This window comes from Sparus aurata, chromosome 13, assembly GCF_900880675.1.
Source record: "Sparus aurata chromosome 13, fSpaAur1.1, whole genome shotgun sequence".
Lineage (NCBI taxonomy): Eukaryota > Metazoa > Chordata > Actinopteri > Spariformes > Sparidae > Sparus > Sparus aurata.
Genome location: NC_044199.1, coordinates 11,693,532 through 11,703,565, shown reverse-complemented (window position 1 = coordinate 11,703,565; position 10,034 = coordinate 11,693,532). Strand labels below are relative to the sequence as shown.

The 10,034-nt window shown below is 39.1% G+C and overlaps 1 protein-coding gene across 1 annotated transcript; it reads right to left on the bottom strand.

Moving 5' to 3' along the window:
* Nucleotides 1–298: 298 nt before the first annotated feature.
* On the bottom strand, nt 299–6,936 carry tmem135 (transmembrane protein 135). The gene is made up of 15 exons (XM_030438496.1): nt 6,746–6,936; nt 6,151–6,278; nt 5,582–5,674; nt 5,417–5,450; nt 5,242–5,307; nt 4,967–5,013; nt 4,830–4,871; nt 4,557–4,739; nt 4,394–4,463; nt 4,142–4,309; nt 3,831–3,894; nt 3,622–3,698; nt 3,356–3,454; nt 2,578–2,645; nt 299–2,299 (listed from the first exon to the last, which is right to left on the bottom strand). The coding sequence occupies exons 1-15, from the start codon at nt 6,881–6,883 to the stop codon at nt 2,164–2,166; spliced, it is 1,413 nt and encodes a 470-aa protein (XP_030294356.1). The 5' UTR covers nt 6,884–6,936; the 3' UTR covers nt 299–2,163.
* Between the last annotated feature and the right edge of the window lie 3,098 nt (nt 6,937–10,034).

Here is a 10,034-nt window from a genome sequence, read left to right as displayed (position 1 = left end):
TTAACAAACAAGTAAATAATTGCCAGAAATTTGAGATGTGTACCAAAAGATTTTACAGTTTTACAGTGTAATATTATGCAGTCATTTCACATCTGGAATGAAAGTGTTATAAATGGCCCCAAAGGGAAAAGACGTCATTTGCACCAAGCATAGATATTTTACAAGAACCACAGAAGTGCCCACTGTCCCCATTATTTAACAAACTGCAGAACACCTCTGACTATTCATCACTTGGTGAAAGATGTCCAAACATCTTTTTTCCTCATCTCTCAGCAACGGAAAATGAAAAACAAAAGCAGACTGGGCTGTGCGCATTTTATTCACAGAAACCGATTCCTTGTTGCTCTCGGGCAAACATGTCAACGTGACAACAAATTCTTGTTTCAATCGGACGTGGATTTTTTTTTAGCGACAGGTTTCACGTCGGACCCCACACCAACTATTAATCAAAATGCAAGCAGCCACAACACTATTTCTCGGAGCTCACGTGAAACAACCACATATTTAATTCAAAACTGTGTTTAGCAGTATTAGTAAATATTCAACACTGAAGTCATTTCTAATCCAAACACATTCAAGTGAAAAGTGAAATTGAAAAAGATAGAGCAGGTTGACATTAGCGATGCCTTTTGTGTAAGTTATTTGTGAAAAAGCATTACATGGATCTGCCATTCCAAACTTGGCTTTTCAGTGCTCTATAGTGATATAGCTCATGTAATGCATGTTGTAATTAAAGGCTGTTTCGCAAAAAATTATAAGCCCGTTCTCTGATCGAAAGGTTTCTCATCAGATTTGAATAGCTTCTGCAGTAAATAGAAGCTACATGTGTATTTGACCGTAAACCAGAGGTGAAAGAGACACCCATTTTATCTGTTCTATTCCATGTCATCCCACTCTGGCCAAATCATTTATAATATATGACTGCGTGTTTCTTATACGACATTCAATGTTTAGTACACTTCAAATATACCAGTCTTCTTGAAAAATAGATTACAGTGAGAAATGTGATTAGTGACACTCTACAAACTGTAAATCCACATTTTAAAGTAATCAGGCTAGTGATCTGTATGTGCTGTGGATGCATTCGTTGACGTTATTAGTCAGAGTACGGTTTACAAGTAAACAATGGATTGATTACGTGTTTAACTAGCTGTATTTTTTTTTATTTTGATTGATTTTAGATTTATGCATCTTCAATGTAAAATTATTTGATATTCCTCCCATTTAATGACATTAAAATTGTGTAGATTCTAATCACCATCTTCCGTAAAATAAACGTCCAAATTCAACGTGGTCCTTGATGCGTTCTTTTACCCCGTTAAGCTCTATTGTAGTAATTTCTGTCAAGTGTCATTTAGAGAAACAGCCTAGTGTGTCTAACAGTGCAGATTTGGAAAACAAAACTCAAATAGCATTTCGAAATCATCGAAATGCTTGCAAAAAAGAATAATAATAAAAATCACCTGCAACAGGTTAAAAATGGTGACTTTCCACCTGTGTTTTACATCCTATTTCACATCACAGACCACAATCTAAACACATCTCATAATCCCATAATCTAATAAAGAATAAAATATTTGATAAGGCTACATAATCATAAATATCATCAGTTGCATCCATCATCTTGAAAAAGTACACATTCAGAAATGATCAGGGAATAATCTCAAATTCCTCCTCAGATATCGCTGTGTCTACTCCAAAAAGTTTAGTTAATGAGTTTCACCTGCTGACATTAATGATCCCATTAAACCAATCTGTGTTCAGTCAGTACGAACAGGTAACCTGCAAAATAACGGAACATTACACTCAAAATGACAAAGGGAATGTTTTTGGATCCAAAGTGAAACCTTTTTCTGTTTCGCTAATTATTTCATTAAAATGATGCATTCCATTTATTTTGCCGGTTACCTGTATCTACACAATCCCCGTCAGTCGATGTGCGTGTGCAACACCACGCTTGACACTGGCTACGCCTTGCTTTAGACAGGCCTTTTACATCCTCTAAAGCATATCCCATCACATAACACGAACATCCCCACTTCTGAGCTGTTAGAACATCTGTTTTTTTTTTTTTAAATCCATAAGTTACTCAGAAAGAACAGTCAGAACTGTTCGTTTCCTGTTGAGGTAACCCTAAAACCCCTCCCACAGCTCGGCCCCAAATCATCCGAGCTGGATGTCGGCTCCCGGTGTGAGAATGGTGGTGAAACGGGGGTCCAGTTTGGGCACAAAGCCTTTAAAGTCCCTGGAGGCCTGAGTCCCAAACACGTCTAGAACCTGTCTGTTCATCAGAGCAAATCTAGGAGAGGAGACAGAAAAATCATCTCTGTGCCATCATGAAAAAAATACAACTCAAGAGGATTGTGGACAGAGAGAGTCTGATCATAGACAATCTGTCACGACAGGATTGGATTAAATTGTTTACATGAGATGGCTACACAGTAACTACCATACATGCTGTATACTGTAGTTTAATTCTTGCATGCTGTGGGTCAATTTCAAAATAAAGACATTTCAGCTCACTCATCATGTATAACAGATTCTCACAAAAACAAAAAGAAATAAAAACCCTCGTACCTGCCCTTAGTCAAACGCAGTAGGAACTTCCAGTATGTAGGCCTGAGGTTCTGCACTTCCATGACGGCCTGTGTAACAGTAATGTGTCAAAGCAAAGCAAAAAAATAAAATATATGCAATTGTGAGTTGGTTCAGTTCAGCAATATGAGTTATATATAGCTTAGCACAGGGTCATCAGAACAAGGAAATGTGTTGGCTGAGAAAACAGGTCAGCTCAGCAGTAAGCGCATGAGTCACATTAACAGCACCAGCAATGTGACGATGAAATAAGATTAAAAAAACATTTTAATTTAAAACAGCTACAAGAAACTCATTTTGTGTTGATTCTGGCGACACCTGTGGACAAAAGCAGTAAGTGCACCACCATTTCCTGACGTAAATATCTTGATCTGGTTTGTTTTTGAGCAATTGAAAGAAGGAATTTAAAACTTTATTTATCTTTTTTAAACACAGCTGTTTGCAGGATGCACAGTGGTGTTTTAATGTATCCGTTTTTGGTTATGTAAGATAAATGATAGTTGGCCAAACTACCGTTCACGCACCTACATCGCATGTAATCCTTCAGTTGTGGCTGCCCAGTTTTAGTGATTTTGTCCAGCGTAAGATAGAGTTATCAATATTCCCTAGTAATTTGATGACTTCATAATAATAAGCCAACAAGCCATCATAAAATTCTAGATTAGAAGATAAATCGCTGGCAATACAGAAGAATCCATTGCCGTAACACCAGACTACAGAGCCGGGCTCCAGTGTTTATGTTTGTGTACATGTTACTTACAGCTTGGAAACAGATAGCAGTGGAGATGGCATATAACACTGTGTCCGCATGAGGGAAGTAGGGGAACCGTCCAGCCTCAATGCCCTTGAAGTACATGGTCTATGGAAAGAGAGACAGAGTGCATGTGCTGTTAATGATAAACTGTCCAATACAGATAAGCAGAAAAGTACAATAACACTAGCCTGCAAACCAATTTTCTGCTATCTGTTTTGACGAAAATACAGTGCTTATCAGTAAATGCTTCATGCTCAGATATTTTCTTTTACCTCCACCAGCTTCGTGAAGAGATACATGGATATCGTCGTACTTTTGTAGAAGAACATTGACATACCGGCCAGGAAGCCTTGAAAAAAACAGCGAAAAAATGCAAACAGACAACCATCAAACAGAGTCTATCGGCCGGGACATGAAAAAAATCCAGAGCAGAACTGGCCTGCAGTGATTTCATTTGACAGTTTAGGCAATCCTGTCTCACCAGCAATCAGTGCGTGGAGTTCGTCATCAATGTTTCGCAACCAGCGCAGCAAGCAGCTTGTTCCCTTGTGTGAAAGAGGAACACATAGATTCAACTTAACACTGTGAAACTCACAAATGTAAATCAGAAATAGAAATCAGATATTACAAATCAAATGTGTCTTTAAGGTAATGGGAGGCGGAAATATATGTTGTACAGTCGATATATTCTAGAACTCTGAGGCAGTTGTTTGCCAAACTAAAAGCAAGAATTAAAGAAAGACGGAAACAAGGAATACAGCGAAAAAACAAACCAGAAAGTATGAGATGTACCTTGTAGATACTGACAAAGGATCCTAGAAAGGCCCCTAGCTGGAAGTTCTCTTTGTTGTAGAAGAGGGAGGGGAGCCGTGAGGGTTTAGAGAACATCTGCCTGAACGTTGAGGGCACTTTTAGACAACACTGAATCAGGTAGCCAACACTGAACATCCTGACAAAACCCTGCACAATGCAAGAAAAGAGAAAAGTATTTAACACAGTCAATGAATTATACAGAATTTGAGGATTTTTAAATCAGTGTCTTACTTTAATGCAGTAGGAAATGCAGTTGTCCTGGTAATGTTTACAACATCTGTGCCTTGGACCCTTTTTGCATCTGAATTATCAAAAAAAAGAAAAAAGAAAAGTAAATACTGGGCACTCTTTATAAAACCCATGTGTGCCTGTGTTGAGGTGTGCAATCTCTCACATGGATTCTAGCAGTTCCCTGGTGTAGGCTAGCAGAGTTTTCCTCCTGGAGCTGGGCCTCTCTGCTGACGCCGGCGAGTCCTCTCCGGTCTCTATAGCAGCTGTCCTCTCAAGGGGCCTTGTGCAGGTGTGTTCTGCCGCCATGACAGAGTGATTGGGAATCTCTTCTTTCCCAATGATGAACCTGACACAGAGAGCGCACACCACACCTGTGAGTTTTAGCAAGACAGCAGGAATCTAAATCAAGCCATTAGTGGAAATGGGGACCACTTACTTTAATGCAGAGAATGCAAAGCCTTTGAGACCATCTTTACTCCTGCAGCAAAAAAAAGAACAAAACAAATTTAACTCAAAATGTGAGCATTCTTCTCTATAAATGTTTCACATTGGGCTGTGAGAATTTGACCTGACCTGAAGTAGAACATGTAGAGCGATGCAGTTATGCAGAAGAGGAGCACCTAATGCGGAAAAAGAGCCAAAACGAGGGCATCAGGAAAACAGGTGAAACGTAACCATAGGGCCATGCATATGAAGATTTACACAATGCATATAAATAGGAGCTGCTGGACATGCGGTGTATCTTCATATAATGCATCGTAATTGTGAAGATAGCCACGACTCTCCCATGTGTAAAATATAATTCATCTCTTTAATCCCAACTCGCCCAGAACTCCCCTTCATCTTACCTCGCCATGCCTGATGGGTTTGACCATGCCTCGTGTCACTGCCATGCGGAACAAGGTCTCAGTGGCCTGACAACAAATTAAAAGATCATACTGTTACACAAACATTGTGTAGCGACAAGCAGAAATATCTCATCACGTATAACAATAACATTTAAATGGACAGAGTAGCTCTTACAAGATTTGCCATGTATATCGTCAGCAGCCCTCTCCTGGAGTGGAGGAAAAGGGAAAGACAGTTTAACCAACAGCTTTTAGTGCAAAACATGAACATGCTGTGAGAGAGCAGGAGGAGCAAGACAAATATTGTGAGAGTCAACAGACTCTTCAGACAGAATCTCACCTGCTCTTGCGCTCCACAAGGATGGCAATGTAGGAGGCAGGCAGCGCCGAGCCGAACCCGGCAGACCAGGAGTTGAACCCTCCCAGAAGTTTCCTAAAGTTAGCAATAAACGGCGTTATTGCACTGTTCGTTCGGTGGTTTCTGTTGTTTGTTTGTTTGCTTATTTGCTTGCTTTTCACAACTGGACTAGTGAACACTGAGGCACGCTGTCTGCCCAAAACTTTACGCAAATAAGTAATGCTTTGGTCAAATTTAGGTCCCATCTTTCCCTTTAAATCAAAAGCAAAATGTTATTTGTTTGTATGGTCTGCCTATGAATTGCCTTCAACACATTTTTGTAGGAATGTTAAATGCTGACATTAAATTTTTTTTTTACAAAAAAATACCCAGAGGGCACATTTGAAAAACTCTGAACAAAGACACACGACTGCTTAGCTCGTATGCTCGTGCAAACAGTCAAACTGCTCCTCGGATGTGTCTATTGAGCTTCCGAAACCCTTGCATCTAATCCTCATAATCTCAGCGGAGCTGTGTGATGGATAGTGTGCATCTGTGTGACATCAACTGACCTGAGAATGCAGAAGAAAACGATGTAGAGACCTCCATTGGCAGTGAGGAAAGAGGTAGACCACAGAATCTCAGGGAGAAGCCTTTTTAGATAGTAATCCTTCTTCCTTCTCCTTAGAATTGCTGCTATCTGCAATACACAGCACACACTGGGTTGCCAAACATTGCAAAATCATTAAAAATGTTTTTGGTTATATTCAACTTTGCACGGGCGATTTCAGCAGCATTGAGGAATGGTTATAGAGCACCAAAAATCTGCGAAAGGATCAGGGCTGACAGGTTAAACGAGTTAACTGCGGAATTCAGAGGTTTGCAGAACTTATCAGATGATGTTTTTCAGTTCACTGGTAATCAGCCTGTAACTCATGACTGTGTCAAAATGTGTTTCGTAAAAGGTCAACTTGGTGCAAATGTCATTCCTTTCATATACTTCGAACTCGTGCGTGAACTTGACCTTAGCCCCCGAGGGTGAGCTAGCGTCACGTCTGTTTACTGCTCGTCTCAGAACTAACGTTAACTAGTTAGCTTTACTTGGTTAGCAAGCTAACTTTAGCTTCAGAGTGTCCAAATATTTACAGGTCAAGCGGTGAATCCTACCAGATAAAGAGGGGCGTATATTTTGAAGGAGACCTCCAGAGCACCCCTGGTTACATCCACGGCAGACTGCACACACGACGGGCTCCACGTATGGCCAATCTCGTAGCAGCTGTGCGGTATTTTGCTGAGAGCAGCCATGTCTGTACACAGACAGCCACCGCCAGGCACCAGCAGGAAGACAGCAAGGCGCTGCCGTGCGCGGTCACTGTGAGGGGAGCGCGGTCACGCAAAGGAGCTGTGGACGCGCACGGCACCTTCGGGACTGGACACTGATGGTTGTATGGAAATAGAAGTTAGTTAAAGAAAAACAGATGATGAAAACGCCTTAATTTAAAGTAAAAAAACCCATGTCAGACTTGATTATGAGATGTAAATGCATAATTATGAGATAAAACATCAAAATTATTAGATAAATTGTGATGATTATGAGATGAAAAGGCAAAATAATGAGATCTAATAAGAGACCGAATTATGAGATCAAATGTAATAATTGAATTTTCAGATAAATCGTAATTATGAGATATAAAGACAAAAATCTCAGTTGAAAAAAACAGTCATGATGATAAAAAAATAAGTCATAATTATGGGATAACTGTCAACTTTGTATCTCATAATTCTGATCAACCATTGGATTCTTTTTATTTTTCATCAGACTTTTTTTTTTAAATCTTTTGTTTAATTTGTGTAATTGGGTTTCCATGGGACGTCATCATACTGGTCAACAAATAAATAATGGGACTGCAGATGTAAATTAGCCTAAGGCTAACTCTGGTGCAATGTATTGAATGGTCACATTAATGTTTTAATTGCACATTGTCCCTTACAAATAAAATTGAAATTAAAATTGAAACCAGTGGTTTGTTGAAGATTAGTGACGTGTTGTCCAGTGCTCAGCGATGAAATCCTTTTAAAAGTTTTAGTGCAAATTAGCCTTCATTTATATATGAAGTCACTTAATCATCTAATCATCAATATTATACATGTTAACAAAAACCAAGTGGCACAGCTACAGTCCAAATACATTTTACAAAATGTATAGATCATTTTTGGATAAGTATAAATAAGTGTATCATTCCTTAAAATCTGACTTCATAAATGTTTTGTTAATCAAGTAAAAATTCTTTAAAGCTGAGTTCTCCAAATGTAATATTGGAAGACATGGCACTTATTCATTCAAAACAGAATTAGAAAGATTAGTATAAAAGAGGTCGGTAGCTGTGTGACAAGATGTGTGAGATTTGTTCTCTGCTACAATGCTACTATTCCCCACCTGCTCTCTCACTGTGGATATCGACCAGCTAAAAACGTAAATCTGCCTAAATCTTCAACTAAATGCCCAAATCTGGAATTAGATTAGGTTTAAGCCGACACAAAGCATTAACCACCACTGTAAAATGTGTGACAAGCCCTGTTGGTGCTCAAGTTGATGCATGTTGAATGCAAACTCAGTGACTGTAACATGAAGGAACAGCACAAACATCGCAGAGCCACAAACCAAAAAAAATTAATATGGACATCACATGGAATTTCCAGAGGTTTCCACCCCACAGTAAAGTGCTGGTCTGGGGCCTGCATTAGAATAAAAAAGCACAGATGACTGTGTGGAATGTGGAACAATGTGTTCTTCCTATGGATTTGTATTTCAGGGTGTTACAAAACAATAGAGAACACAGTCAGCTCCTGGGCTGAACTTGACTTGACCCTGCAACCTGCAAGCACAAAACAGAATTATATGAATATAAGATGTACTTTTTTCCAGCTTTGTTGCTTTAAGGACTTTATTTTCCTACAGAACCACAACCTTACTCACACGTCTTTACTGCATATCTCTACAGTGCTTGGGGTCCAGATTGTTCTTAGAGATTTGGAGGGATTACCAGAAATAAGGGACTTCAAGGATCACACTCACCCATCCAAATGAGGGGGTCAAGACAAGAATGGCTGGTTATGAGGTTTGTGTATTACCAAGGTGCTCTGCTTTTACTTTGTAAAGGCAGTGACCTCAGTTTACCCACTTTCGTATCTATGGTTGTAATGCTTAGAGCTGGTCAGCAGGTGTCAGCCTCACCTCTCTAATACAGGATCGCACACAACTGCAGTCTGAGAGATGTGGGGACGTTTAAAAATGTCCACTTGGTTCTGAGGGGCATCAAGAGATCATTTCCAGAGGTCACCAGAGGTCATGGTTGTGCAGAAGACAAAAAAAGAACACATTTCCAACTGGGGGAATAGTTTTTATTTATTTATTTATTTATTTATTTTTACGTTACATTAAATGTAGCAGTTATGTAGCCTTATAATAGGTGTCCCTGTTTGTGTTGATGAGTCAGAGCTGACAAGTTTTAGCAACTTGTCTTGTGACCGCACCTTTCACCAGTCTAAATATGTGGCTCAAGTAGGAAAATATTTTTTGTCTCCATGGGTGTTTTTCTTTTTTTTTTCTTTTATAGTATGATTAGTCAGACAAGATCACCACTTGTAAAGAGTTTGTACGTTACTTTATTTATGTTTAACCAATCAGTATTCAATGCTCTATAGATTATTAGTGATACAAACACACACATTTCTTGTAAAACTGTGGAATTATACACTTGTTACAAACTCAGTACTGTGTTAAAGGTTTGTAACCATGATTTCTCTATTATATTGCGAATCATCTGTGTCTATAACTCTTCTCGTACTCACTTACTCTCGTAAACAACAGAAACAATCGTTATGTGGTCAGTCATCATTGTCCATACACTTCAAAATGCATAATTGAGGTACTAAAAGGATGTTCTCAGTAGTAATTGTGCATAAAAAGTTCTTCCAGACTTATTGCAGTTTTGGAGCAATTCCATAATATATGAAGAAAAAAAAAAGCAATTTATCCTTATTACAGTGCCAACACATTTCATTATAATACAATTTCATGAGGGTTTGATATTGCTGCAACTTGTGCCAAAAACGGATTCATCTGGCCCCAAAGTCAGTTTACGACCTCGATTTAAGGACTGTTGGCTTCATAGAAAATGTGTAACCTACAGAAATGTATGTACAAACTGATTACTGATCAAAACTGATCTATAAACCGTGAGTGACTTCAGCCGCTGCCCTATAAAAACACCAGCTGCTGACAGAGCCTAAAACACATTTTTTGAGCTCATTTAACAGGTCAGTGGTTCCTGAATGTCGAAAACATGGCTGAGAACTAATGAAAATCGTATCCTGTACACACACACACACACACAAACACAGAGAGACCAGCTGATGGTCTGACGATAACTTGCTTACTCATCACCTGTCGGAA